General features: G+C 33.0%; 7 protein-coding genes across 11 annotated transcripts; 5 read left to right on the top strand and 2 right to left on the bottom strand.

Moving 5' to 3' along the window:
- On the bottom strand, positions 1–3,328 carry LOC114875726. 4 transcript variants are annotated; one of them, XM_029186344.2, is made up of 6 exons: positions 3,246–3,328; positions 1,049–1,175; positions 902–961; positions 628–829; positions 463–569; positions 1–405 (listed from the first exon to the last, which is right to left on the bottom strand). In XM_029186344.2, the coding sequence occupies exons 2-6, from the start codon at positions 1,121–1,123 to the stop codon at positions 142–144; spliced, it is 708 nt and encodes a 235-aa protein (XP_029042177.1). In that variant the 5' UTR covers positions 1,124–1,175; positions 3,246–3,328; the 3' UTR covers positions 1–141. The 4 variants fall into 4 exon arrangements, with proteins under 4 accessions (XP_029042177.1, XP_029042179.1, XP_029042180.1 ...); XM_029186346.2 differs by lacking the exon at positions 3,246–3,328 and adding an exon at positions 1,660–1,744; XM_029186347.1 differs by lacking the exon at positions 3,246–3,328 and adding an exon at positions 1,618–1,695.
- On the top strand, positions 1,802–3,886 carry LOC114875724. The gene is made up of 3 exons (XM_029186342.2): positions 1,802–1,894; positions 1,975–2,192; positions 2,974–3,886. Exons 1-3 carry the CDS (start codon positions 1,859–1,861, stop codon positions 3,701–3,703), a joined length of 984 nt encoding a protein of 327 aa, XP_029042175.2. The 5' UTR covers positions 1,802–1,858; the 3' UTR covers positions 3,704–3,886.
- On the bottom strand, positions 3,753–25,467 carry LOC114875714 (RNA helicase aquarius). Its single transcript, XM_029186326.2, has 18 exons — positions 25,380–25,467; positions 24,878–24,954; positions 24,638–24,731; positions 24,350–24,534; positions 23,623–24,259; positions 23,372–23,550; positions 8,600–8,713; positions 8,205–8,308; positions 7,960–8,071; positions 7,673–7,886; positions 7,548–7,596; positions 7,228–7,463; positions 6,762–7,149; positions 6,180–6,428; positions 5,754–6,111; positions 5,436–5,686; positions 4,221–5,355; positions 3,753–4,130 (listed from the first exon to the last, which is right to left on the bottom strand). Exons 4-18 carry the CDS (start codon positions 24,431–24,433, stop codon positions 3,903–3,905), a joined length of 4,338 nt encoding a protein of 1,445 aa, XP_029042159.2. The 5' UTR covers positions 24,434–24,534; positions 24,638–24,731; positions 24,878–24,954; positions 25,380–25,467; the 3' UTR covers positions 3,753–3,902.
- On the top strand, positions 11,692–19,989 carry LOC114875723 (G-protein coupled receptor Mth2-like). The gene is made up of 7 exons (XM_046288829.1): positions 11,692–12,135; positions 16,067–16,325; positions 16,425–16,723; positions 16,837–16,915; positions 17,684–17,844; positions 17,969–18,206; positions 18,306–19,989. Exons 1-7 carry the CDS (start codon positions 12,084–12,086, stop codon positions 18,508–18,510), a joined length of 1,293 nt encoding a protein of 430 aa, XP_046144785.1. The 5' UTR covers positions 11,692–12,083; the 3' UTR covers positions 18,511–19,989.
- On the top strand, positions 20,127–23,317 carry LOC114875722 (probable G-protein coupled receptor Mth-like 5). 2 transcript variants are annotated; one of them, XM_029186340.2, is made up of 3 exons: positions 20,127–20,409; positions 20,490–22,073; positions 22,163–23,317. In XM_029186340.2, the coding sequence occupies exons 2-3, from the start codon at positions 21,266–21,268 to the stop codon at positions 22,813–22,815; spliced, it is 1,461 nt and encodes a 486-aa protein (XP_029042173.1). In that variant the 5' UTR covers positions 20,127–20,409; positions 20,490–21,265; the 3' UTR covers positions 22,816–23,317. The 2 variants fall into 2 exon arrangements, with proteins under 2 accessions (XP_029042173.1, XP_046144784.1); XM_046288828.1 differs by having other exon boundaries at positions 20,127–22,073.
- LOC114875725 (single-strand selective monofunctional uracil DNA glycosylase) lies at positions 24,961–26,268 on the top strand. Its single transcript, XM_029186343.2, has 3 exons — positions 24,961–25,780; positions 25,839–25,988; positions 26,052–26,268. The coding sequence occupies exons 1-3, from the start codon at positions 25,169–25,171 to the stop codon at positions 26,160–26,162; spliced, it is 873 nt and encodes a 290-aa protein (XP_029042176.2). The 5' UTR covers positions 24,961–25,168; the 3' UTR covers positions 26,163–26,268.
- Positions 26,268–27,008, top strand: LOC114875727 (tRNA-specific adenosine deaminase 2). Its single transcript, XM_029186349.2, has one exon. It carries the CDS (start codon positions 26,281–26,283, stop codon positions 26,803–26,805), a length of 525 nt encoding a protein of 174 aa, XP_029042182.2. The 5' UTR covers positions 26,268–26,280; the 3' UTR covers positions 26,806–27,008.
- The last annotated feature ends 53 nt before the right edge of the window (positions 27,009–27,061 follow it).

The raw sequence follows: 27,061 nt of genomic DNA on the forward strand, positions 1-27,061 counted from the left end.
TTGACTTATAATTGTTACTATTTATTCCTTTAAAAAAGAAAACAGATAACAGATGTTTAAGTACATCACAAAAGTATGTATTAATCTCCTTTATATCATTTGATGAATATTTATGAAAAGAATAAAACAATAAAGCTACGCTCAAATATTGAGCTGTTTTATTATGAACGAGGGTAGTATGTCTTTTACTTTTTTAGCTAAATTCTGTTTCATTTTCCATAAAACAGTAGGACGTATAATGAAATGCCAATATCCATTTCTTTTATTTTGCGCCCATTTCTGTGATTTTAATAAACATTTCTGATAGTTTGAGACATCTTTATCCTTTGATGTTAACTTTGGAAAGTCTTTGTTTATTAAAGCAAAACCAACTTTCGTTAACTCTTCGCCAATTTTTACATGTTCCTGTATGATCTCAGTATAAATAAATAAAACAAGACAGATATAAAAATATTTTCTTACCTGATTTTGTTTCAGAAGAACTATGCAGTTCAAGTATTCTTTCTCTTTGGTCACAGGTATGAAAGTTATCTCCCGTTGGCCAATAACTGTTTGTAACCAGCTAATACCTAATTGAATACTAATTATTTGAAACGCTGTATTTGTAGATGTTTAAATAGTACTTACCATTAGTTGTAATGTCAAGTCCGGCTATTTTAACTGGTAGATATTTAGGACTGCTTAATCGGGGCAAGGGTATTAATGGCTTGTGATCAACCATGAGAAGCGTACCACAACTAGGATCTATTTGTTTCACAGTACCTTGTAGTTGAACTTTTCTTTGTATAAAACGAGAAGGTATACTGGATGGTGTTCTAAATTTAGCAAACTAAAGATATAATAATAAAAGGTATAAAACATTGAAGTTATTTAAAACATTATTGGCACATGTCATACATACAGGTTTTATTCGATAAAGTGCAACAACTAAACTTATACTGGCAATTCCATAACTGATAACCTATAATCATTAAAATAGAGAAAATGATTATATAAATATGTATATTTGATCCATTATAGCTAAAACAAAAGGTAGGTTAGGGCATACCTTAAGTTTTTTAATATCAGTTTCACTTAACACGATTAATCTTTCCATAATGGTGGGCTTTTTTTCTGCCGTCATTGTGTTCTGTTTATTTTATTTTATTTCATTCGAAAGTACTGTATGTTAATACCTATAACAAATTCAAACGAAAATATCTTTCTGAACATACATCATAGTATTTGATCATCAATATTTTTATACAAAACTCACTAAAAAAATTACAGTAAATCATAGTAATGTATTCTTTATATATCAAATTTTATTTCAAGGAAACAATACATTTTAAACTTAAGTTTATATTATATATAATCGTATAAACATATCTTCGTTTGAAATATTTTCGTTTACGAAGAAAAAACGTTAATTTGTATTATTACCACTCGATTTATATTTTAATTATATCAATATATGTATTAATAACTAAATTAAGAAAACGAATGAAGAAATAAAATAAATATTACAAACTGTAAAATATAATATGTAATATATCATCAATTTCTTATATTGTATATAGTTGCATTATAATTATGTAATATAAAAAAATGATATAAAATCTTTGCGTAAATAATTACATATTAAATTTTTACACAAATTTAAATGGTTTCATCTTTTACTTTCGTTTTCTTTAGCTCACACATGCGTGAGTCGGTATGCCATGCTGACATCATATCTTACTCAAGGTGACAAGCAGGGATATTATAAAATGATAGTGGATATGTTTTTAAACAAATAGTGTACAGTGTTTAAAACCGTGCACAACACAAATTCACAAGGAGACAATTAAATTGCTGGCAATTTGTAACATTATAAACAATGTTTCGTGATGGTCAATATTTGGAAGTAATTAAGGTATCACGATCAACAGCTGTTAACAGCTGTCATTAGATACTTCTACATCTACATAAATAAAACAGAAGCTGTGTTTATAGGCTTCAGACAATTGTCTAGCTACAGCTGTCGTCACTGTTCAAGAAAAAGTTATTAAGATTAAAAAGAAAAAAGTCTCGACTAACAAGTGGCTTGATCTCGAGGACTGGGCTGCTTTGTATAAAATTCTGAAGAAAGCAATTTTACGGAATGCCGAAGGATCACTGGAGGATTTTAAAAAATACAAATGGAAAAAATCTACGCGACAATTGGATGTCACGTAAGCAATATTTATATTATAAAATTCTAATTTCGATCGAAGATTTATATTTTATCACGTGTCTTATCTGATAACAATATGTAACATGTAATTTTTTAATTAGATTTAAGATAAGGTGTACTTAATTTAATTTATTGCATTAAAATTAAAGCATCGTCACAAATATGTATAATAGTTATCAGTATACAGGGTGTCCCAAAACAGGGGTAGGATCCATGGAGGGATGATCGCTGAGGTCATTCTAAACAATTTTTTCCTTTGCCAAAATGTTGGTTAAGGCTTCGTTTTCGAGTTATTAACGAAAAACACTAGCCAATCAGAGCGCGCCTTTACCGTGGGCCGAACCGCGAGAGTGTTGGGTATGCTCTGCGTTCAAACCGTGGTCGTGATCAAGTGCATCGGCATCACGTCGGTGTAATAGGATTCGTTGGGCGAAAGTTGTATCGAATAATGAATAAAAAAAAGAAAAAAATAATAGTATTGAATTATTGATTGATCATGAACAACGAATTCTATTAAGCCGACGCGGTGGTGATGCACTTGATCACGACCACGGCTTGAACGCAGAGCATATCTAACACTCGCACGGTTTGGCCCGCGCTAAAGGCGCGCTCTGATTGGCCAATATTTTTCGTTAATAACTCGAAAACTAAGCCTTAACCAACATTTTGGCAAAGGAAAAAATTGTTTAGAATTACCTCAGCAATCATCCCTCTACAGGTCCTACCCCAGTTCTGGATCACCCTGTATAGATCTATAAAAATGTTTTTATAAATCACAGATATACAATTGACCCATCAGAAAGCGTAAAAGATGTTACATTATTACCAACAATCAGAGTAAACGTATCTCCAGCGAAAAAGAAAGTGGAAAAAACAGAGGAACCCAAAACAACGTCGAAAGGAGTAACCCGTGACCGAATGGTAGAAAAATCGCACAACCATACCAGTCGCGCACATCAAAAGGATAGTAAAAATACAAAAAAATCGGAAAACAGCGATGCTATAAAGACATCAAGCGATACCAAAAATAATAGATCTAAAAGATATTTACCTCTCGAGAGTGTAGAGACTGATGCGTTAGAGGAGTATGTACCGGATACACCTACGACAAAGAAGTTATGCGCGAACTTAAATTATATACCGAGTAGAAAGAGTATGTTGGAACAAATCCAACTATCTTCAAACGAATATTCACCAACGGTATCGGATAATAAAAGCATAGCAGAAGTAGTTCGATACGTTCCGAATTCTGTAGATTCATCAAAGGTATCCTACGAAACTTATGAACCTAGCGCGACCAATGTTACGGATCATTCTGAAGAGTACATCCCCAATTCAAAGGGGATCAAAGCTTCTGTCGAAGAGTATCATCCAGATTTTACCAGTAAATTAATGAAGTTCGATAATAGTTATATACCATCGAGTGTACACTTGACTAATGAACATTCGAAGAACGTCGTTGAGAGGCATAAAAGGTCACAGTCTGAAAAATTTGTTAAAACAAAATGAAATATTAATCTGTTTGCCTAAGACATATTTTCAAAATAAAATATATGTATGATGTTATAAATCATAATGTAATATTATTTTTAATACATATACAGGATACAAATTATCTTTTAATTCTATATGTCACTGTACAATAAATATAATGAAAGGATTGTATTTTCAGTAAAAAATATTTGCTTATTACTATTCATACTTATTTTCAACGATCATTGTCTTCACTTTCCGATGCTGGATCTTCGACTAAATTCTTGATTAGTTCGAATTTTGATTCTACATTTTCTTCTTTAACAGTCGACTGTTGATCGTCCATTTGATTAAATTCTTCGTCATCTGTATCGTCATCGGCTCCCGGATGAGCAGGTACTTTGTGATTAGGACTACTGGGTTGTTGTACTGTACCTGGTTTCTGCCATACTTTCTGTGATTCCTGTAATTAATAAATAAACGTTAGATTAGATTGTTGCTTGATCAATCATTATTGGAATAAATATGAAAAAAGAAAAAAAATTGTACTTACTTTCATACCGCTAACTTTTTCTATATAATAATCATAGACAAACTTAGCCATATGGGGCATATCTTCAATTTCCATTGGTGGAGTAGATGGAATTTCATCGTTAAGCCTTTCAGTAGGATAATGCTCTTCCGGAAGAAGTTGTAGCTTTAATGGTCGTTGCATTAATTGAGCAAAGGCAGGTGTTAATTCAAAACAGTTTTTGAAAAGGGATACTCTAGCAAAGACGTAAAGGCCAAGACGTGCTCTTGACATAGCAACCACCAAACGACGTGCATCCCTCAGATGACCTACTGCACGAGTTTTTACAAGTGATAACAATATGTAATCATTTTGTTGACCCTGGTATTTATCAACCGTCGTTACTTTATTCGGTCGACCTATTAAAGGATTACTAGCACATCTAATATTTATTACGTCTCTTATTAAATGTTTTTGTCCATTATATGTAGTCAATATACTAATCTTGTCAGCTGGATAACCAAGGAGACGCATGTACATAAACACAGCTACGCAATATTCAGCTTCGGCAAGATTTTGATAGAAATAAGCACTGGGCTCGCTTTCTCCGACTCCATTGAAATCTTCCACGTTGATAAGTTGAAAGTCATAGAGAAATCCAGCATTTGCTACTAGATATTCCGAACTATTTTCCACGTGTGAAAGATTCCCCAATTTCTTGTATCTCCAATTATAGAGATTACAGATACTAGGTCTTGCACGACCTTGACCATCGAGATCAACCGTCGGTACACCCAATCGAACGAATCTTGCGAAAAGGGATTGTTCCATGTTCGAATATTTTTGAAAGGCCATGTTTTTAATCACCGGCGGCAGCTGATGATGATCTCCTATCATTATCCAACGTTTCAGTCTATTATATCCATCTTGAGGATTTTGTAATAACAACGGTATGAAAGTTTCTATTTCTAAAATTTGTGCTGATTCTTCCATAAGAATATTATCATATTTAAAACCCATATCAACGAGTTCGCGTCTTTTAAGAGCGGCATGAGTACACGTCATGGCGATAACTTTAGCTTCTTTAACCAACAAGTATTTTGATCTATCTAAACCAGACCTTAACAATTCAAAGGCTCTAAATTCTTCTAATTGAGCAAAAATCCGTTCTACGTATCTGTAAGAATATTTAGTTAAAATTTAATAAGAAAAAACTCTTACGTTTGTTATATAAATTATTATTTTTCCTATATTTACCGGAAACAGCTACGTGCTATTTCAAGATCTTCTTCAAACGTATTGCGTTTAAATAATGGCTTTGGCGCGTTGTCGAAAAATTTGTGAAATGGAAATTCTTCGTCGATAATGTAAGCAGGAGGTGGATTGTTTCCTTGTCTCTGTTTAATCCTTGCTTCGAAACGTTCCCACCTTGCTAATATTTGATACATAAAAAAGTGTCCTGCTGTTTCACACGTGTACGCAACATCACCTTTTACATTTAAAGATTCCTGAAAGCAAATAATTGTTACATGCATGTAGAAGAACGTAGGTAAATACATATTATGAATTACGAACCTGCAATCTTTGAACTTCCATTAAGAGATCCAAACGCTTAGCTAAAACATAGTTAACTCTACCGTATCTGCTGAAGTCCTTTTCAGTTTCTAATGCTTCTTCTCCGTGACCAAGACGTAGCAAATGTCTTTCATCGATATCAAGCGCCATAATTTTTTCAAACAGCTGATTAAGAGCCTGATTCGAGTGGGTGACGATCAGCGTTCTTTGATTCGGAAAATTATGATAAAGATTTGAAATGATTTGAACAGCAACATCAGTTTTTCCTGTACCAGGTGGACCAACAACGAGAGTTAATCCTGGTTGCATACCAGCACGAATGGCTTCAACTTGTGTTGGTGTGAAAGGAATCTGATTCCTGTAATGTATCATAATATTATAAAGAACATGATCCATAAATTCATGGATAAAATTAAATCTACGTACTTTTTAGGCTCGTTAGCTTTGTAAGGACCTCGGCTAGGCGGTACATGAGGCTCCACCCTGATCACTTTTCTAATTGGTTCATTATTCTGTTTAGTAATTACATCTTCAAACTTTAAACGAAACGGTCGTACCAATTTTGATTCATCATCGGTAGAAACTTTAATTTCATACTGAGGGAAACTAGCTCTTAAATGATTTATATCTAGGAACGTGTCGTTGAAATCCATCGTCGCTATTTCATTTGGCATTCTAAATAAAGAAATTCATAAGTTGAAATTAATAAAAAATTATCTTCCATCATCGATAAGCCAAGACCGATTTACATCTCTGGCTATTCTTTTAATAGAAAGCGAAGTAGCAAATTCAATCAATTTTGATGACGTAATTAAAGATTATCTAATATTCATTTTACAAAAAATATATGTAACATCCTTTGTACTTATATAATAAATAATTCCTTATTGTGAAATTTAAGTATAAGATTTGAATGTGTATTCTGGCCTCGCAATATGTCACGCCGGCCCTGTTGTATGATAATTAATTTTATACGTAATACTGTAAGAGTATATCATTTTAATGTACCTTGCATAACGGGCTGCTCCAGGATCACCGTATCCAAGAATTATATCATGGAGCCAATCGGGAACAACGCACTCCGTGTTCATAAGTTCCCTTATCGTTTCCAGAACTGCTTTGAAGTTATTCTCTTTTGGCTTACGTCTCATTATAATGTTAAAGCTCTCGTATACGTCTTCGCCACCGTGACTAGCATTGTCCATGTCAATTCTATACTGATTGGAATCTAACCATACTCTGTATGTTCGGGTATCACCGGGTAAAATGGGACGTGGTTCAGGGCCATCCTCGATTACTCTACCATTTGAATCCAGCATTCCTTCAACTTCGCATCCTCTAACTGTTGTTAATCCAACTTGTGGAACGAAAGGTAATTTGTGACTGTATTTTGTGCCTGTATGCGAAGAAATGTAAATCATATTATAGTTTCAATAGTGTAAGATCAACGAGAGGTATCCTGACAATATCATACCGATTGGATTCTGAGGTTTGACTGTAATTAAAAAACAGACGTCGTGTTTGCGAAGATTCTCCCACTCGGATTTAATTTCTTTACGAACACTTAAATTTATGGTGACATCAGCACGAACCCTGGATGGCCTCTTCTCGCCGATATTAGGTTTAGCTACTTCAACTACGGCGAACTGAGTGATCGGCTGGGCCATTCTTGCCCAACCACCAAAATAAACACCACCGTCTTCGGCACGCCTGAATAAAACAAATAAAACAATGAAATATCTGCTACCGTTTGCTCTTGTTTAGATTAATCTGAACTAAAGAAAGTTAACGTACCAAGGACTTAATCTGCTCACTGCATCTTCAATATCCTGACGTATTTCATCTATAATAAATAATTAATATTATTATTTAAACTGTATAAATACATTCTATATTATATTCTTGGTATTCGTACGTACAAGTAGATTCGAGTCGAAAAAGATTAAAGTTCCTCAATAAATAATCGTGCAAAGTGAGAAACTGTAAATTCAACTTCGGCAAAGCTAAACATCCTTCGCCAGAAAAATATTCGGTGGGTACAATGCTTTCGTTCCAAATAATTTCCTCCGTTGGATAAAGCGGCATTTCATTCAGCTCCTCCAATTGCGACGCTCTACGCTCGTGCCGTGAAATCTGAAATTTAATTTTTATATAAGTAGTATCAATCAATTAAAAATAACACGTTTTATCTGCATTAAAAACTTACTAATAATTCTTGAAGAAACTCTACATCGTAACGATACCAATTCTCTTCTTTTTCTCGTTCTTCTGATGGTACCAGGCTGAGGTAACTGGCGATGGATCTCAATTTGCCCTGACTGAAAAGAAAATAGATCAAGGTGAATTGAAAGATGTATAATAACGGAGAAGGGAAATAATAATGAATAATAAATTAATGATAAAATTTAGAAAAATTAGAGAAATTAATTAATAAAAGACGGGAAATCTTACGTGAGTAAAACGAAATGTTTGTAAAGAGCCTCCCTCGTGTCGACGCTCGCCACGTTCGCCAATGCGAAACTCCTCAAGTCTGGGAACTTGGCGAATACTGCTTTCTGCGCAGAGTTTGAATTTTATTTCTTGGTTTATACTTTCATACCCCATTGGCTTTAGTAGGTGAACGCCTACCCTAACGACAATGTCGACGACTTGACAAATGACATAGACAAGTGGTATAATATTCAATGAATCTCTATAGCTGGATCAAAATCCACTATGGGGGAGTTGACGAGCTCGATGACAATGAACGTGTTAACAAAGGGAATGTTCAAAAATTTCTTTCATACGATATAAACAATTTCTAAAATATCTGAGACTTCAAATAAATAACATCGTTTGTTTTATACCTGAAGAGAAGTGATTTTGGTGTAATGTAACTGTGTCATATCGTGATCCGTAAGAGGATCTCCGCTCTCCTCGTTGATCTCGAATCTGGCATAAAATTTCAGCATCTCCAGTAACTGCAAAAAATTTATTAAACGTTATAAAATTAAGAGCAGCAAGTACATACATAAGATAAATTATCGCGGTTATTAGTCAATGATTTCCGTTATGTCTCGGCTCTTTATCTTCTATTTCCTCACTTCTTTACTATCTATTAATTATATCATAACGCTCTCAGCTATGATGTTTTAGGTCTCCGCGGAACAATATGATAATTCCTCGGGATATTGCGCAAATATAAGTTGAACTGCAGGTATACAAATCTGTATGTTAATCATTAGTCTGACTAAGAATAAGTTACCTTAAAGTAAAATAAAACGATTGTTAATCAAGGCTAATCGATTCGACGAGTGACAAACAAGGCTGCGGTTCTTGTTACGAAATTTCATCCCAAAAAAAGAATTATCAGCTTATGAGTGTTACGCTTTTAAGATGTCGCGAATATAATTAACATAGCATTAGTGTCGAAATTGTAGATCGTTAAGCTACCAAAATAAAGCTTCCAAAATAAATTCATTTATTTATTTTGGAAGCTATTTGTAAAGAACAAGTTGAAAAAATGTATAATTTAAATTACTAATGCAATTTTAATAGAGTCTAGTTATCTATTTTTTCTAATTAATTGCACCAGAAAATTAAATTTCCAGTGACCTATGACAGTAAAATTTTAAATAGGGTTGCTACAAAGATCCTAATATTTTATATATTTTAATAGCAGAAGAATTGGGATTTCAAGTTGGAAAAATCTATAATTTAAATTATACTAATGAAATTCTAATACTGTGTAGTTATCTATTTTTTTTTCTAATTTATTGCGCCAAAAAATTAAATTTCCAGTGACCTATGACAGTGTAATGACAGTAAAATTTTAAACAGGATTATTACAAAGATTCTAATATTTTATATATTTGAATAGCAGAAGAATTGGGATTTCAAGTTGGAAAAATTTATAATTTAAATTAGTAATGAAATTTTAAGTGTCCAGTTATCTATTTTTTTCTAATTAATTGCACCAAAAAATTAAATTTCCAGTGACCTACGACAGCGTAATAAATTTTAAATAGGGTTGTTACAAAGATTCTAATATTTTATATATTTGAATAGCAGAAGAATTGGTATTTCAAGTTGGAAAAATTTATAATTTAAATTAATAATGAAATTTTAAGTATCCAGTTATCTATTTTTTCTAATTAATTGCACCAAAAAATTAAATTTCCAGTGACCTACGACAGTGTAATAAATTTTAAATAGGGTTGTTACAAAGATTCTAATATTTTATATATTTGAATAGCAGAAGAATTGGTATTTCAAGTTGGAAAAATTTATAATTTAAATTAATAATGAAATTTTAAGTATCCAGTTATCTATTTTTTCTAATTAATTGCACCAAAAAATTAAATTTCCAGTGACCTACGACAGTGTAATAAATTTTAAATAGGGTTGTTACAAAGATTCTAATATTTTATATATTTCAATAGCAGAAGAATTGGGATTTCAAGTTGGAAAAATTTATAATTTAAATTATACTAATGAAATTCTAATACTGTGTACACGCGTTTCGTCGCCGGGATAAAGGAGGCGATTGGAAAACACACGATGCGGTTGTCAAGAAAGAGCCGGAGTTGGTTTTAAACGAACAAAATGTATTTAAGCTCGTTGTTTGCGACGGTTGTACAAGTTTGAAAAATGCTTAATTCTAAGTTTAATAAAATAAGGAACGTTAAGAGCGATTTTATTTATGTCCGCGTATTCCCGAAGCAGAATGTTCGGAATTTCGGAAGGAAGGCGTAGCGCGATGTTTCGGCGACCGAAGACTGGCTAAGAATAAAGATTAAGCGGTTAAAATCAACCCGCTTAAACATTGATGAGTCCCCTTTGTTCCAGGAGCCGCTCGTCACCTCTCCGTCGGCCAGGCAAATCAGTGAAACGGTAGCGAGGTGACAAGTAAACACCTGGTACAAAGGGGAAGACTGTTACGATATTGTGGAACGATTTAGATTCTATATAGAGCCTATTATTAGGTAACCAGATTGATTTATGGTAGGCTATTTATAAAATCCATAAGCGATTAGAAGTCTTTAAAAATGTATTGTTAACTTTAACCGTTTTGAACTAAATAGGAGTCGTTCAAATTTGAAACGTTCGGTTTTCGCTCGAACAATTTCCAGTGACCTATAACACTGTAATGAGAGTAAAATTTTAAATAGGGTTGTTATAAAGATCCTAATATTTTATATATTTGAATAGCAGAAGAATTGGGATTTCAGGTTGGAAAAATGTATAATTTAAATTAATAATAAAATTTTAAGTATCCAGTTATCTGTTTTTTCTAATTAATTGCACCAAAAAATTAAATTTCCAATGACCTACGACAGTGTAATAAATTTTAAATAGGGTTGTTACAAAGATTCTAATATTTTATATATTTCAATAGCAGAAGAATTGGGATTTCAAGTTGAAAAATTTATAATTTAAATTAGTAATGAAATTTTAAGTGTCCAGTTATCTATTTTTTCTAATTAATTGCACCAAAAAATTAAATTTCCAGTGACCTACGACAGTGTAATAAATTTTAAATAGGGTTGTTACAAAGGTTCTAATATTTTATATATTTGAATAGCAGAAGAATTGGGATTTCAAGTTGGAAAAAATTATAATTTAAATTAATAATGAAATTTTAATATCTATTTTTTCTAATATATTGCACTAAAAAATGAAATTTCCAGTAATCTAACTGTATAAGAGTCAAATTTGAAACAGGATTATTACAAAAATCCTAGTATTCTATATATTTGAAAAGCAGAATTGGGATTTCAATTTGAAATAATTCGACTATAACCCTATTCGCAAGAGGGTGAAGGAATCGCGTTCAACGAGAATGCGATCTTCTGTTAATAAGATAAAAAAGTCATGGTAGTATGGCGGAGCCAGAAATGCGACACAGTGGGAGAGGATCGTTGCTATCTCTGAACGGGTAGTTCATCAATGCTTTATCCACGATTGTTTCAGTTCCACGCGAAGCGCAACTGTGGCAACGTGCATCATTCTCGTTCAACATTTATTTCTCGACGTTTTCATTTCGAAACGAGAACATAAGTTCAACCGATCACCGTGCAAAAGGTGAATCGACTAATAGAAGGTGATACCAAGTGAAAAAAAAAAATAAACAGTTATGGTATCAATGAATTAACATCTTAATTCAGATGTAAACAAAGAAGATTTATTCTCCGATATTAGCATCGAGATTTCAATCAATCCTTTGACAAATAAGAATTTCCAACGACAGTGAAAATCATCGGTGATTTATGTGATTCATTGTTCGTCGAATTTCGTAAAAATCAAACTTGTTTTGTGACGAAGAAATGCGGTAACAAACATCAAGCGATAATGCCGTTGGACGTGATCATTAGCAGGTACTTGGGCACGTTGCCAATCAAAGGTGCGTAAAGCTTTGACGTTTCCTCTTTCCTTGTTTTCTTTTTAATTTTTTATGAAAACTATTCATGTGTTATAAGTTGATAATTGCAAGTTAGGATAGTTGAAATATTCTAATATTCGAAACGCTTAAACTTTGAATAATTAGAGTACTTAAACTATTTAAACTCTGGGTAATTAGGGTATTTGATGTGCTCAAATTACAGATAATTCGAGCACTCAAAGTATTTAAATTATGGGTGATTAGGGTACTTGGTGCGCTCAAATTACGGATAATTCGAGTGCTCAAAGTATTTAAATTTTGGGTAATTGGGTATTCGATGCGCTCAAATTTCGGATAATTCGAGTGCTCAAAGTATTTAAATTTTGGGTAATTGGTTATTCGATGCGCTCAAATTTTGGATAATTCGAGTGCTCAAAGTATTTACATTTTGGATAATTCGAGTACTTGATGCACTCAAATTTCGGATAATTCGAGCGCTCAAAGTATTTAAACTTTGGGTAATTGGGTATTCGATGCGCTCAAATATTGGATAATTCGAGTACTCCAAATATTTGAATTCTGGGTAATTAGGGTATTCGATGTATTGGATCATTCGAATACTCGAAGCATTAAAATTTCAAACAAAGAATTCATATCGAAAATGATCCACATTAAGTTCAACAAACTTAACTTTTACAAGCCAAGTCGAAAGTTCAGGTACTTAAAGCATCGAAAATCAATCGCATCAGGATTTTATTGTCACGATAAAGAATGGACTATGAAATTCAACATTAATACTGAATCGATACGTTCAATTGCAAGATATACTTGAATGATTTATGGGATAAGTCTCGGCTGAATCTCGCATTTGTAATCGAATCACAAGTCTCCGTGTAATCGATCATGAATATTTAATGATCGAAGATTTTTCTTCTGGTAAATGATTGCCTCGAAATAGCCCGTTGCAGTTTTCGATGAAAGAAACGCAAAATTCTTTCAGGCTGAAATACCGATTGCATCACGCAAGAAACCTGAAGAAGAAAACTTTTGCTCGCTTATTTTTTTCACTCGCCTGATTGACGTAGTAGATGATACAGGGAATACATATATCAAAGCGGGGTCAACAAAAATCGGTATTCATAGATACTCCCTATGTTGCTTATCGAGCCAGCACTGCAAATTATAAGATATCCTGGTAATAAAAAACTAATAATTTGCAGTGCTGGCTCGATAAGCAGCATAGAGAGTATCTACGAATACCGATTTTTGTTGACCTCGCTTTGATACATTATCTACATAAAATATCATAGAAATAAAAAACTAATAATTTGCAGTGCTGGCTCGATAAGCAACATAGAGAGTATCTACAAATACCGATTTTTGTTGACCCCATTTTAATACATTCCCTATATAAAATATTCTAGAAATAAAAAACTAATAATTTGCGGTGGTTGCTTGATAAGCATCATAGAGAGTAACTACAAATACCGATTTTTGTTGACCCCATTTTAATACATTCCCTATATAAAATATTCTAGAAATAAAAAACTAATAATTTGCAGTGCTGGCTCGATAAGCAACATAGAGAGTATCTACAAATACCAATTTTTGTTGACCCCATTTTAATACATTCCCTATATAAAATATTCTAGAAATAAAAAACTAATAATTTGCGGTGGTTGCTTGATAAGCATCATAGAGAGTAACTACAAATACCGATTTTTGTTGACCCCATTTTAATACATTCCCTATATAAAATATCCTAGAAATAAAAAACTAATAATTCACAGTGGTTCCTTGATAAGTATCATAGAAAGTAACTACAAATACCGATTTTTGTTTACCCCATTTTGATACATTCCCTATATAAAATATCCTAGAAATAAAAAACTAATAATTTGCAGTGGTTCCTTGATAAGCATCATAGAGAATATCTACAAATGCCGATTTTTGTTGACCCCATTTTGATACATTCCCTATATAAAATATCCTAGAAATAAAAAACTAATAATTTGCAGTGGTTGCTTGATAAGCATCATAGAGAGTAACTACAAATGCCGATTTTTGTTGATCCCATTTTAATACATTCCCTATATAAAATATTCTAGAAATAAAAAACTAATAATTTGCAGTGGTTGCTTGATAAGTATCATAGAGAGTAACTACAAATGCCGATTTTTGTTGACCCCATTTTGATACATTCCTTGTATAAGATATTCTAGAAATAAGAAACTAGATTATTCTAATGATACCCTCAACGGGATATTATTTAGCGTGACAAGAAATAACGTGTTGCGAATCTAGCGCTCGAACAACAGCGCTGCAATTGAATGAATTGGATCGACGGACGTGTAAATGTCGGGATGTAACCGCGAAAAATAAAAGAATACATGGATGAATGGAAAAAGCGAGCATCCGTGTATGTGCAGGCATTGAGTCTAAAGAGAGCGTCTTGCTAACAGAAGCATCCCTTCTTCGCGCCAATTTGACCGTTTCATGATGCACATGTACACACGGCCCGCGTTAAACTGGGTTACAACCATCAAATTCTATTTCTTTTTCAACACTCCTATCCCATCGTCCTCGTTAAACAGCCGTTAATAATAATCTTTCGTAATTAAGACTATAAAATTTCGAATACTTTAATTACATCAAGGAAATTACCAAAAAAAGGAGGAAGAGTTCAACGATAAAAAGCTCGTTTGGATAAATATTCATTTAATAATTTATCAACGATGTCGGCTTCACATTTGTCCAAAATCATTCTTATCTCGTGTTAAGAAATATCAATGAAATACGACTGGGTCGTAAGATCCCCGAAAGCTTAGAAATAATTGAATGGAAACTATTAATTAGGTCAAATTTTTGTGTCATTTTTTTTCACAAAACACAGATAAAATATTCAAATTTAAAATAGTAAGCGAGTACATGGAAGTATTTCTTAACCTTGTGCTTTCATGAAGTGTACATTTACGTTTGATATGGTATTGGTTGCTCGATAACGAACAATAATTTTTCTGCAATACACTTTATCTTATCACGACGAGACTTAATCACTTTTTTAGAAATATATTTATATCTGTTTCATTTCACCATACGGTCATCCAATTCGTTTTGAACATCCGCTACTTTCCCTTTTCATTCATATCGTTATCTGTTGTTGAATTATTTTTAAATTAAATGCACCTATTTATTTTAGGTGTTTTTCCTTTAGTAATAAATTTGATGTATCAATCAGGTCAATTAGTACATTTTAAAAATATAACTTGATAATTATCTGGTTAATTAAAGCTTTGATTGGATTCTGAGTCATATGCTCAAGACGTTAAATAAAAAATTTAATTAGGTTTCCTTCCAATTTGTTTTTATGGCTAGTTTAAAGGGATTAATCTTTGAATCTATCTTCGCTACCAGTTCGACACACATATGTTCTAATATCAAAGGAAGATAAAAATATTGGAAATCGTTTGGAATCGATATTCACGAAATCCCCTGTAAGCCTCCGATGTGCAAGCTTGGTAATAGAAAACGCGATATAAACCTTCTATCAGTAATAGAAATCGAGATATCTATGTCATGGATGAGTATGTTTCATTTCACATGATCTCATGATAAATCAACGTGTCCTTCGAGAAGGACGCTTCGAATGCACCTTAATCTTCGTCAATGTACAATCTCACCATAGAAGCGTGAAATTCATTAAATACATATAAGATTTTATCGAAAGTATCAAAAGTTTCCGTTAAAAGTGTTGATTTTAAAATAAAATATTTAAACTTTCTGAATAACATTTACAAAGAGTTAGTAGACAAATCAGATAAAAAATGGTAACATTAAACATCTGAATCACAGTATCAACTCAAGTATTCCTTTTAATCTAATCACCCATATAATTCCAATGAATTACGATCGTACAATCGGAGATTGATAATAGGAATTATTACCCTTCCAGGATTGTTATGGATATGTCTACTAACGTGGACAATATCAAGGGGACATGCGATCGAAGTCGATTGTTGCCCACACGGATCGCTATTGATGCCTTCGATGAATTGTTCCGATGGTACGAGAATTCATCTAATGTGCCCTCATGGTAGTTACCTGATCGACCCAGACGAATCAGCTAACGACAACTTTACCGTAATTTACGAATATGGCAAACCCTGGCTACAGTTTACGGAAACAGAGTATGAGAAAATCGCGGCGAACAGGTATATAATACGACTCTAATCGTTAGAAAATTGTTTTTCAGAAAATTCTCGCATCGATGAACAATATCTGACTCACAGTATGTTTCATTAAATATTTAGATTCTGCGTGGCAAATCGAAACAATGCCAGTTCCAAGATCGCTTTTGTGTGCTTCGAAGGAGAACACTATAGCAGTTCAACGATATGGAAAGATACATTGTTCTGCATCCTGAGTATCATATCGGCTATATTTTTAATCGCTACTATAGCTGTTTACGTGCTACTGCCAGAATTAAGGGAAATTCAAGACAAAGCAATGATGGCTGCAGTTACATCACTGGCGGTCAGCTATATTGTTCTTTCCATTCAGAATCTTAGACCCCAGGAAGAAGGAGATTATACTATATGTATCTCTTTAGGTAGGAATTATTCATTGAAATAAAGAAGAGTAGAGTTATTTCACCTTGAGAAATCGAAGTACTTCTAATGGTCTGTGAATTGATTGTTTTCTTTTTCTTTTTTTTTGTTTCAGGATTTATTCTTTATTTTGGCTTTATATCTGTCTTCTTCTGGCTAAATATCGTCTCTTTTAATATTTGGAGAACTGTTTGGTAAGTTTGGATAAAGGTGTATCCAATTTTCAAATTTGGAAACTTGGGAATTTGGGAATTCAAAAATTTAGAAGTTTGAGAGTTTGGGAATTCAGAAATTTAGAAATTTGAGAGTTTGAGAATTCAAAAATTTACAAATATGGTAATTTGGGAACTCAGAAATTTGAAAGTTTGGGAATTCAGAAATTTGGAAGTTTGGGAATTTAGAAATTTGGGAATTCAGAAATTTAGAAATTTGAGAGTTTGGGAATTAAAAAAATTTAGAAATATGGTAATTTGGGAATTCAGAAATTTGAAAGTTTGGGAATTTAAAAATTTGGGAATTCAGAAATTTAGAAATTTGGGGGTTTGGGAATTCAGAAATTTGAGAGTTTGGGAATTAAAAAATTTAGAAATATGGTAATTTGGGAATTTAGAAATTTGAAAATTTGGGAATTCAGAAATTTAGAAATATGGTAATTTGGGAATTCAGAAATTTGGAAGTTTGGGAATTTAGAAATTTGAGAATTCAGAAATTTAGAAATTTGGGAGTTTAGGAATTCAGAAATTGGAGAGTTTGGGAATTAAAAAATTTAGAAATATGATAATTTGGGAATTTAGAAGTTTAGAAATTTACAAATTTGGGAAATTAAGAAATTTAATAATTTGAAAATTCCATGGAATAGGAATTCGAAGTCGACTATGATACCGCAATTGCGACAGCGAAAGTGCTAGCAAAAACAATTTCATCACTTCTATTGCTTTCACAATATCCAATCGTTGTTACAGGTTCAAGCATTTCATGATCAAAGATAAGCTACTATTTACTATCTATTGTTTGTGCGGATTTGGTGGACCAACGTGCTTCCTGATAGCGGCATTGATAATGCATCACATCGATGGACAACACTTGAAACCTGGTTTCGGCGAAGAAACCTGTTGGTTCAGTGGTACGATATCTCAGCAAAACAATCATAGTTTTAATAAGTTTTCATTCCAACACGTGTTCGATGTTGATTCGAAGAACTATTACGAAATGTGTTTATAGAATACGTCGATGTTTCTGTTTTTCAGGACCCAAACAAATGTGGGCGTATTTTTATGGGCCAATTGCTATTTTACTGACACTGAACATCATCTATCTTGGATTAACGAGCTGGAAATTGTGGCATCAATGTCGTGATTGCCATGGAGGAAAATTAAAAGCACTTCGCTTTAAATTTCTACTTTATGTTAAATTGATATTTGTTATGGGTGTTACTTGGATCTTCGAGGTGCTTTCCTATGCCGATGGTTCCAGGAATAATTTTTGGTAAATTACACTTAATTATATTTACTTAAGTTCATCCCTACTCCTTTTTTCCATTTTTCCATCTCCAAGTATCTATTAATATTAATTTGCCCTTCAAAGGATACCAACGGACATTCTGAACGCGTTACAAGGTTTCATAATATTCCTGTTACTGGTCGCCACACGAAAGCGTGTCCGAAAGTTGCTAGCCAAAAAAAGACCTTGCGGAATTGGATTTCCGAAATCTTGGACAGCGTACAAGGACGAAGAGTGCGAAGACGTGGTCCTACCCGAGGAAGTTGAATTATCCCAACACGACTGTTAGTCCTTCTATCATTATCATTATTCTATTATCTTTGCATTTTTAACACTTTGATGGTTGTAAATTTCATTATTAGAGAATTATTATTTAACAATTTTCAATTGTAAAAAATAACAGTGTAAAAAGTGACAATAGCCGTCAAAGTGTTAATTAAAATAATTATATTTTAGGATTAATTTAATACTCTATTAATCCACCTAGTCGACATTTTGTTTCATAATCACAAACTATGCAAGAATCTCTGCACTATTATTAAAGGAAAAAAAAGAGAGAGAGAAAAAAAAAGAAAAAACACTAAAGTAGGAAAACGTGTCAATTATCATCGTGTGACTGATCGTGTATCGATTATGCTTTACACGATCTTTTGTAGATTAGTTAAAGAAAATTCATTCTATTTTTTTTTAAGATTTCAACGCGATTTTTTTCGCAGTTAATCACTTTATTTTCCTCTTTTCAAGACGTTTGCGTCGTGCTTTCATTCTAGTCGACTCATGCCGCATCGCTCATGACGATTCACCTTAAATTACGCACGCTTCTGACGTGTTTTAACCATTTAAAAAAAAAAAAAAAATAAAGAAGACAAGACAAAACAGTCGTCATACCGTGAACGATACACGTGTCGCGCAAACAAGAAGCGCGCAAAACGAGAGAGAGTACTCTTTATTATTTTTTTATCGAATGCTATCTCTTGAATGAAGTTTCGTACAAATAAAAAGCAGAATATAAATAACACAATAGGATTTTTAAGTTTTATTTCTTATCTCAGATACGATGCCATTGTAACGTGTAATGATTTAACTCAGCATTAATTTTAATTACTTTCACCTTATTTTAAGATGTATACTAAAGTACTCGACTCTATTTAAAAAAAATTCATTTTTGTAATTTGAAACATTGGTAAAAAAATTTGTTAATAAAATTGCTCTGCAAAATATTATAAATGGGTATTACTTGGCTAGAATCGCGTTCCTCGTTACGTTAAACTGTTGCGATAATTAAACAAAGCAATGCGCGTAAGTAATCAAATAGTCTGCTCAACGATGATGCGATAAACGAGAATACGTCAAAGAAAGAACGACGTAGCCGAGTGACTATCCACGTTACCGTGAATAATGCTTCAGTGAGTTACACAGGGAACGAGTATTTTACATTTGCGCGCGGTATGCGAATGCAAAGAGACGCTTTGTGCATCGATGAACGCCTGCACGAACTGATCAATATTTAAAGTAACGCGAAACTTTTTAAATGCATAGCAACGGCTCGCGCGCAACACTGTTCCATCATTTTTTACTTTACTTTAAATTACGAAGAGTTTTCAAAGTTTTTAAAATGTATCGATAGCGTGCAGAATATTTTTAAATGTTTATAAAATTTATAATTGTTCCCTTGCATCTTTCCGAATTTTCTATGTAATATCTATGTTTGTATATTGAAGATTTGTATAAATAAATGTGTAAATAATAAAATGAAAAATATAAACGAGTTTCTCTATATTATAATTACCATAAAATGATAAATTTAAAGAGATTTGTTTTTAATGCGAAGTGATTAAACATCGCGGTCAGCTGTCTCCAATAATCGAGAAATCGATTCTAATCGATTCGAAGAAAAATCCTGTTTTGAATTAGCCGCCCATTCGCGATAACAATGGCGTGACGTTTTTAAAATGGAAACTGATCGTTGCTGAATTACATATTCATGAAAAGTTAATTGGTAAAACAATTCTGAATAAAAATGAATCGCAAACATCACGATAGTCTCAGAGATCAAATAACTGCGCAATACATGTATGTTTCTGCAAAAAAACGTACGTATATATATAACAGATTTACATAAAGAAACCATTTCTGCAAATAATATGTCACATCTGTATCCTGTATCACGTCACGGAGATAAACGCCTGTAAGATGTTACAAACAATCATACTATAAATATCTGGGAACGTGGTATAATAAAACTTTTTCAGAGTACATTGTTTTTAGCGTTAACAAGAACATAACAAAGACCAGTGATTGATTTTCCAACGGAGGTTGCCAACATCCCACTATAGATTTCAGAAAATATATAACGTCGAAAACTCTGTTATATTACAAATTATATTTATGTACTTTTTGTATTTATCTTTTTAATTACGATTTCAATGTTAATTAAAAATTGGAGGTTAGAATACATGTAGAAAATCCCTATAAAATTCAATGATTCTGCACTATCCTACATAGTTTTATATACATAGAAAACTTGGTTTTCTCCATACGGTATTTTCCCTACTCATCACTAGCAAAGACACAGAAACATCAAAAGAAGGCAGCCAGAGATTCGTGTGAAGTGAACGAGAAAGGTAAGGATGAGTAACGGGTAGAAGGGGAATAAGGAAAACGAACGAGACGGTCGGAGGGAACCGAAAGAGAGAAAAAGAGAGGAAAGAAAACGGGTACAGAAGAGAGGGAGAGAGATAGTAGAGGATAGTGAAACAGAGAATGGGATGCGATGGCGGCGGGTATGGCAGGGGTAGGTCTTGCTAGGCGGGCACCCGCTGGCGGCATTTGCAGGTATGGCGATGAACAACACGGCAATTTCTATCGTCGCGTTGCGCGACCAGAGTGAATAAAAACGCCCTTGAAGAGTACATAACTGTGTAACCCTCGCGAAATCGATCGGTAACGAAGCTAACAGAACTATAAAAAAAAGTGGTTAACTCATGCGAATCAATGTACGGAAACAGAGAGACAACGAGTAGAAACAGTGCCGATTCAATGACATGTATCATCTAGTGAGTACGCTACTTATCATCGGCACACTGGGGGCAAATCATCCCCGCATTGTTCTAGCCAGCAACAACGGTGAATTAAATTTGATCAGCGTCGCCAAGTGTTGCGAGCCCGAGGAACTTCTCGTCGACGACACGTGCACGCCATTGACGGAAACGAACGAGACGGAGTGGCGGCCGGAATTCGTGGAGGAGAAGGTGAACGGTATTTCAAGGAGCAGACCGGTCAAGCCGAATTATCAATTGAAAATAGGAAGACCAAAGTGTCAATCGAACGAGCATCAATGGAACGTGTACCATTACCAATCAGGCGAGGATCGTCTGGCTATATTGACAACCGGTGTACTTCGACACTATACAAGACATTTGACAAAGGGAAACTACAATCATGGATATCTATACGGCTTAGACGCTGTAGGACTAGACGAGGATGACGAAGATGATCTCGAAGCGATATCGAATCACCATGACTATTCCTTCGGGCATTATTGCATTGATAAAGCAGTTTTAAGTAGAGATCGATTGGTTGCTACGTACGCTATGGTATGTGTACCGAACGTAGTCGTCGGCTGGACTGATACAGATTATTTAATGAAACACGGAATCGATCCAACTTTTCACGCGATATCGATAGCCAGTTACCTGGTAGTTGCAGTCGTCTATTTCGTCTTACCGCAACTCCGTGATCTTGTGGGAAACATGATAACTAGTATGACTCTGTGCCTTATTGCCGGCCAATCTGCCTCTATGGTACGAATCTTCACGGAGTTTGGCAATCACGTTAGTTTTATGGTTGCCGGTACGATATAAAAAATATATAGAAAATATCCTATGAAATTTAATCAATATTTACTCGGATTTACTTATGAAAATATTTTTCTTTTGCAGATACCGTAATGTATGTCTCGTTGCTTGCTGCGTTTTTCTGGCTCAATGCTTTGGGTTATTACGTGTGGAGCACATTTCGTTCGCGCAATGTGTTTCTACGAGTGACCGACGGCAGAAAATACTGTTATTATTCCTCTTATGTTTGGGGTTCAACAGTCTGTATAGCGGGAACAGCAATTTTCGCGCACTTTGCCTTAGAAACCAACAAACCCATGGTCGGTGGAACGTTGTATCCACCTCAAGAAACTATCGGTTGGCTCGGTATTTCAATGTTTTTTACGTCAATAGCATTCACGATAATTATTGATCTATGTTTTGTATTGACCACAGCGAATAGAATAAAACGAATGAGTACGTACGGTCGAATTCATCACAAAATGAAATACAGCTTTAGGATGTTTGTGTTTTTGTTTATAATAATGAGTACCGGTTGGCTGTCGTTGTTATTGTCACGATTGAATTACAATGCGCTTTTATACTGTCATATCGTTATTAATATTCTACAAGCAATTTTTATACTGTACGTTTGCGTGTTTGGGCAAAGAAGAGTTACATTTTTACTGGGTAAAACATGCAATTGCTGTAATTCTGAAGATAACATCGAGGGGCTTGATTGGGGCGAAGAAATGACTGCCATTAACGCGGGTTATTAACATTTTAGACTTTTCAAATAGACATATCAAACTACGTTAGAATGGTTTAATTAAATCTAATTTTAATTCTGGTATACGTATACGAACAAGTGTTCGATCCGTTATGTAAACAGTATTAAATATATCGCGAGGATAATATAAAAATTTTAAAAAGTCATAGTTCTAAATGTATAAATTTTAGTATACCAAGATATCGCATAAAAGCTTATTTAATTATAAAAATTCGTGAATCGAAATTAAATTATTCTATAAAAATGTAATGTGCCTTGAAACAAAATAACTTTTGCCTTATTGATGGAAAATTTATAACAGATTATATATAAATAACATTTTATAACTACGGTCATTATGCGTTCTCATATTCATCATTTCATAATGTAAACTTCTAGATTTGTCTTACTTTTAAGTATTCATGTAGTATTTATATTTGTATAGATATGGCTTTTGTATAAATGATATATCATTTTCATAAAAACAAGTTTAATATACTCCTTTTAAAGTATATTTGCTATTCTTACTTATACTCTACCTAGAAAAAGTTTTAAATATAACTCACCTGACCGAACAGTCCACCTTCAGGTCGATGTAATAAATTGGACAATTGACATCGTACTACCAGATGACAATCATCCATAACGGTATTAAAGAAACGTCTAGTTGGTAGTAAAGCTTCTAAATCTATCACTAATTCAAGGAACCTCTCACAATATCTCACTTTATCCGATAAAAGTGATCCTGTTAAAAGATAAATATTAAATTGTATCATTTTTAAAGTATATTAGAATATTCTTATTTTCTTTATCTTACCTTCTTTTGGAATTGTTTCTAATATTGTCATAAATTTAATCATCAGTCTATGTAAGAATTTGCGATCCCATTCTAATCTTTCTTTGCATTCAGGACTGTCCTTCTTTCTAATTACTTTCCAGTATTTTCTCCATTTTGGATACTTTTTAAATTCCAATTCTCTACGACCTTGTTGCAGCGAAATCCACATAGATAAAGACACTAATCTTTTTACTTGTTCCCGAACTAACGACACCTCCATAGAATTGAAACAATGGTTTAGAAAAACAATCAGAGCTGTCTGTTCTTTTAAATCAAAATCCATTATACTTTCTTCGAGGCATGCTTCCAAAACTTTCTGAAAAAATCCAGGAAAGTGTTTTGGATTCTTTTCGAACGCTTCCCAGACTTGCACTCGTTCTCTGAACTTCTCGTTGACCATGACAACAATAGACATGGTATGAGCACGGGTTGCGGTTTTTGCATCATAGTTTGGCCATAGAAAATTTTCTAAACACTGACTGAATTCTAACATCATGATTCTTCGAATGGAAAATTTAGAAGCGCATATTTCTTGGACGTAAATATCTTCTACTATTTGAGGATTAAACGGAAGATGCGAATCCATAGTGTGCGGTGCCCAGTATTTATTTGCAAGCTGAAATAAATATAAAATAAACGTCTTTATTCTGTACTGAAGATAAAATAAAGAGAGGTGTAAAATAACAATGTAACTTATAGTAAATACCTGAGTTATCCTATCAGCATTAATCTGCTCCACTGTCGGAGCGGGATTATTGCTTTTAACCGTTGCGCCGTTTTGATTTTCCATGGTAACTTTTATTAATTACTGAATGTTTACACAAATTCCACCGCGACGTAAAACATTAAGGTTAAGAAATTCAACGTTACGTTCACTGAACTATAGACTACCTGAAATGAGAAATTCCAATTACAGACATGAACCATAACACGTACTCATTTTTACTCCAACTTTATAATAAATAAAAACTTTAAAACATAATAAAATTCTTACTTTAAAATTAATTACGTTCATTACTATCAATCACGCATGTTTTTACACAGAGCTTTTATATTTTGTGGCGTATCGTCTCACAGCTGTTCATTGGCTACGAAGATCATCCAATCATTATTATCGGTTAAAAAGAAAAATAGTTTATATATGTGAGTTGAAAGATTGAAAGAAAATAATTTATAAATTTAATTGCCACAATTTATAAATATTATTTTCCATCTTTACAATTTTTAACCTTACACAAGGTAAATTTTCCTATATATTCTTCGTACATCTTCCTACTTCTTTCTGCTTAACAATATTCATAAATGAGGTGTCTGTAAATAAATTGTATTTTATATTAAAAAATATTTCTGTTATATCATTATAGATAAGTATTTTATTAGATATGATACATAGAAATTATTTAGATAACAATACATATAACCGTTAGGAAACATATCGATGTATTGCAATTAGAAATTTGAATAGTTCCAAAGAACGGTCGTGTTCAGATTTTGATTAGTAATCGTTAAATAAGTGAAATTAACAATGTCAGGCTTAAAAAACATTAAGAAAAGGCGTCTTGATGATTCGGAAGACGTGAATTGTAAAAAAATGAAAGTATCAGATGAAAATAATGAAGAAATAAGTAACAAAGTTATAGTTGAAAGTGATACAGCACATGAAGATATTGCTGAGCAATTATTATCATTAGAAAAAAAATTAGTCAATGAAGTAGGAAAAATTTCATTCAGTTTACCTGTAGCATATGTTTATAGTCCACTTGAATATGCGTTTAACATACATACTTTATATGTAAAAAAGTATTGTAATACTCCAAAGAAAATATTGTTTCTTGGAATGAACCCTGGTCCTTGGGGTATGTCACAAACTGGTGTACCATTTGGAGAAATAAATATGGTCAAAAATTGGTTAAACATTAGCGGACCCGTTGGAAAACCTGCTAGAGAACAAGAAAATAGAAAAGTAACTGGATTTGAATGCAAACGTAGCGAAGTTAGTGGAAAAAGATTATGGGGTCTCTTTAAAGAATTATGCGGAACACCAGAAAAATTTTTTAAACATGCATATGTACATAATTATTGTCCCATTGCATTAATGGATAAAAAGGGCTGTAACATCACACCAGCAGAAATGAAGGCAATATTTATATTTCTTATATAATTAAATTTATGTACTAAATTTAACCAATTTTTAGGGAAAGGAACAGCTGACATTACACTCTGATTGTGATAAGACTTTGGCAGATATAATTAAGCTTTTAAAAGCTGAAATTGTTATTGGCATTGGCGGATATGCAGAAAAACGAGCTCAGCTAGTTGTTAAATCTCATAATCTGCATGTACAGGTATCAAAACCACTTGATTTAATGCCTACCTTTTTCTGTGTTTACATTTCATTGTAATTTTAGGTATTATGTTTACCTCACCCAAGTCCACGTGCTGCAAATAATAAAAATTGGAATGAGAAAGCAACTAAAAAATTGACAGAGTTTGGTTTACTTCAATATTTCGCTGCTTAGATTTATTTTATATTAAGATATTATAACAACAACCAGAAAAAGAAGACAAAAGGTGTTCTGTTTTTAATTTGTAATCTTTTGTATTATCATAAGTTTGGAAAGCTAAAAGTGATATATAATGAACAGTCTTACTTGGATGGATGTTGCGTTAGAACAAGCAGAGTGTTCTTTGAAAGCTGGCGAAGTTCCAGTTGGTTGTTTATTTGTATACAATAATGAAGTCATTGCTACAGGTAGCAATACAGTTAATGAAACACGTAACGCGACTCGGCATGCTGAAATAAATTGTATAGATCAGGTCTTAAACTTTTGTGACGAAAAAGATTTGAACTATAAAGAAGTTTTTTGCAATGTCGATGTTATCGTTACTGTGGAACCATGTATAATGTGTACATCAGCATTGTTTCAATTGCAAGTACGAAATATTATATATGGTTGCGCAAATGATCGTTTCGGTGGATGCAGTAGTGTTTTTGAGGTGCCTAAAATTTATAATTCAAAAACTAAAATAGTGGGAGGTATAAAAAATGATGAAGCAATGGCTTTGTTAAAGGAATTTTACAAAGGTACAAATCCAAATGCACCTGAATCAAAAGTTAAAAAAAGTCGTAAAAACAAAGACATAAACACTAAAAATGTGTAATCTTTTTAAATGTAAAATGTATTTTTGTTTTTTATCTCATTAAGTAATCAATAATTTAATTTTTATTTTATACATTCCGTGTGATATAATATATAGATTAAAATTAAAGTTTTATATAAACTAAACATTAATACGTGACATGCCAGTATCTACACTGGTAAGATACTGCCAGTAATGCAGGTACAAATCGTATTTTATATATTACTATTGTTTGTTTTGTACTTATTTAAAAATATGTAAAACGTGATTTGTATGT

Source organism: Osmia bicornis, chromosome 15 (genome assembly GCF_907164935.1).
Source record: "Osmia bicornis bicornis chromosome 15, iOsmBic2.1, whole genome shotgun sequence".
In the NCBI taxonomy this organism is placed as follows: Eukaryota; Metazoa; Arthropoda; class Insecta; order Hymenoptera; family Megachilidae; genus Osmia; species Osmia bicornis.

Bases quoted from the DNA above. Each gene is read 5' to 3' on its own strand.
- LOC114875726 (XM_029186344.2), bottom strand. From the start codon at position 1,123: ATGACGGCAGAAAAAAAGCCCACCATTATGGAAAGATTAATCGTGTTA. The intron at 570-627 runs GTAAGTACTATT...GTATTCAATTAG, and splicing joins ACTTGACATTACAACTAATG to GTATTAGCTGGTTACAAACA. The intron at 406-462 runs GTAAGAAAATAT...GAGATCATACAG, and splicing joins TTCTTCTGAAACAAAATCAG to GAACATGTAAAAATTGGCGA.
- LOC114875724 (XM_029186342.2), top strand. From the start codon at position 1,859: ATGTTTCGTGATGGTCAATATTTGGAAGTAATTAAG. The intron at 1,895-1,974 runs GTATCACGATCA...CTGTGTTTATAG, and splicing joins AATATTTGGAAGTAATTAAG to GCTTCAGACAATTGTCTAGC. The intron at 2,193-2,973 runs GTAAGCAATATT...TATAAATCACAG, and splicing joins ACGCGACAATTGGATGTCAC to ATATACAATTGACCCATCAG.
- LOC114875723 (XM_046288829.1), top strand. From the start codon at position 12,084: ATGCCGTTGGACGTGATCATTAGCAGGTACTTGGGCACGTTGCCAATC. The intron at 16,916-17,683 runs GTAAGTTTGGAT...TCGTTGTTACAG, and splicing joins AATATTTGGAGAACTGTTTG to GTTCAAGCATTTCATGATCA. The intron at 18,207-18,305 runs GTAAATTACACT...TGCCCTTCAAAG, and splicing joins GGTTCCAGGAATAATTTTTG to GATACCAACGGACATTCTGA.
- LOC114875722 (XM_046288828.1), top strand. From the start codon at position 21,266: ATGTATCATCTAGTGAGTACGCTACTTATCATCGGCACACTGGGGGCA. The intron at 22,074-22,162 runs GTACGATATAAA...TTTCTTTTGCAG, and splicing joins CGTTAGTTTTATGGTTGCCG to ATACCGTAATGTATGTCTCG.
- LOC114875714 (XM_029186326.2), bottom strand. From the start codon at position 24,433: ATGGAAAATCAAAACGGCGCAACGGTTAAAAGCAATAATCCCGCTCCG. The intron at 7,597-7,672 runs GTACGTACGAAT...TATTTATTATAG, and splicing joins TTTTCGACTCGAATCTACTT to ATGAAATACGTCAGGATATT. The intron at 5,356-5,435 runs GTAAATATAGGA...ATATTCTTACAG, and splicing joins ATAGCACGTAGCTGTTTCCG to ATACGTAGAACGGATTTTTG.
- LOC114875725 (XM_029186343.2), top strand. From the start codon at position 25,169: ATGTCAGGCTTAAAAAACATTAAGAAAAGGCGTCTTGATGATTCGGAA. The intron at 25,781-25,838 runs GCAATATTTATA...ACCAATTTTTAG, and splicing joins TCACACCAGCAGAAATGAAG to GGAAAGGAACAGCTGACATT. The intron at 25,989-26,051 runs GTATCAAAACCA...TTGTAATTTTAG, and splicing joins CTCATAATCTGCATGTACAG to GTATTATGTTTACCTCACCC.
- LOC114875727 (XM_029186349.2), top strand. From the start codon at position 26,281: ATGAACAGTCTTACTTGGATGGATGTTGCGTTAGAACAAGCAGAGTGT.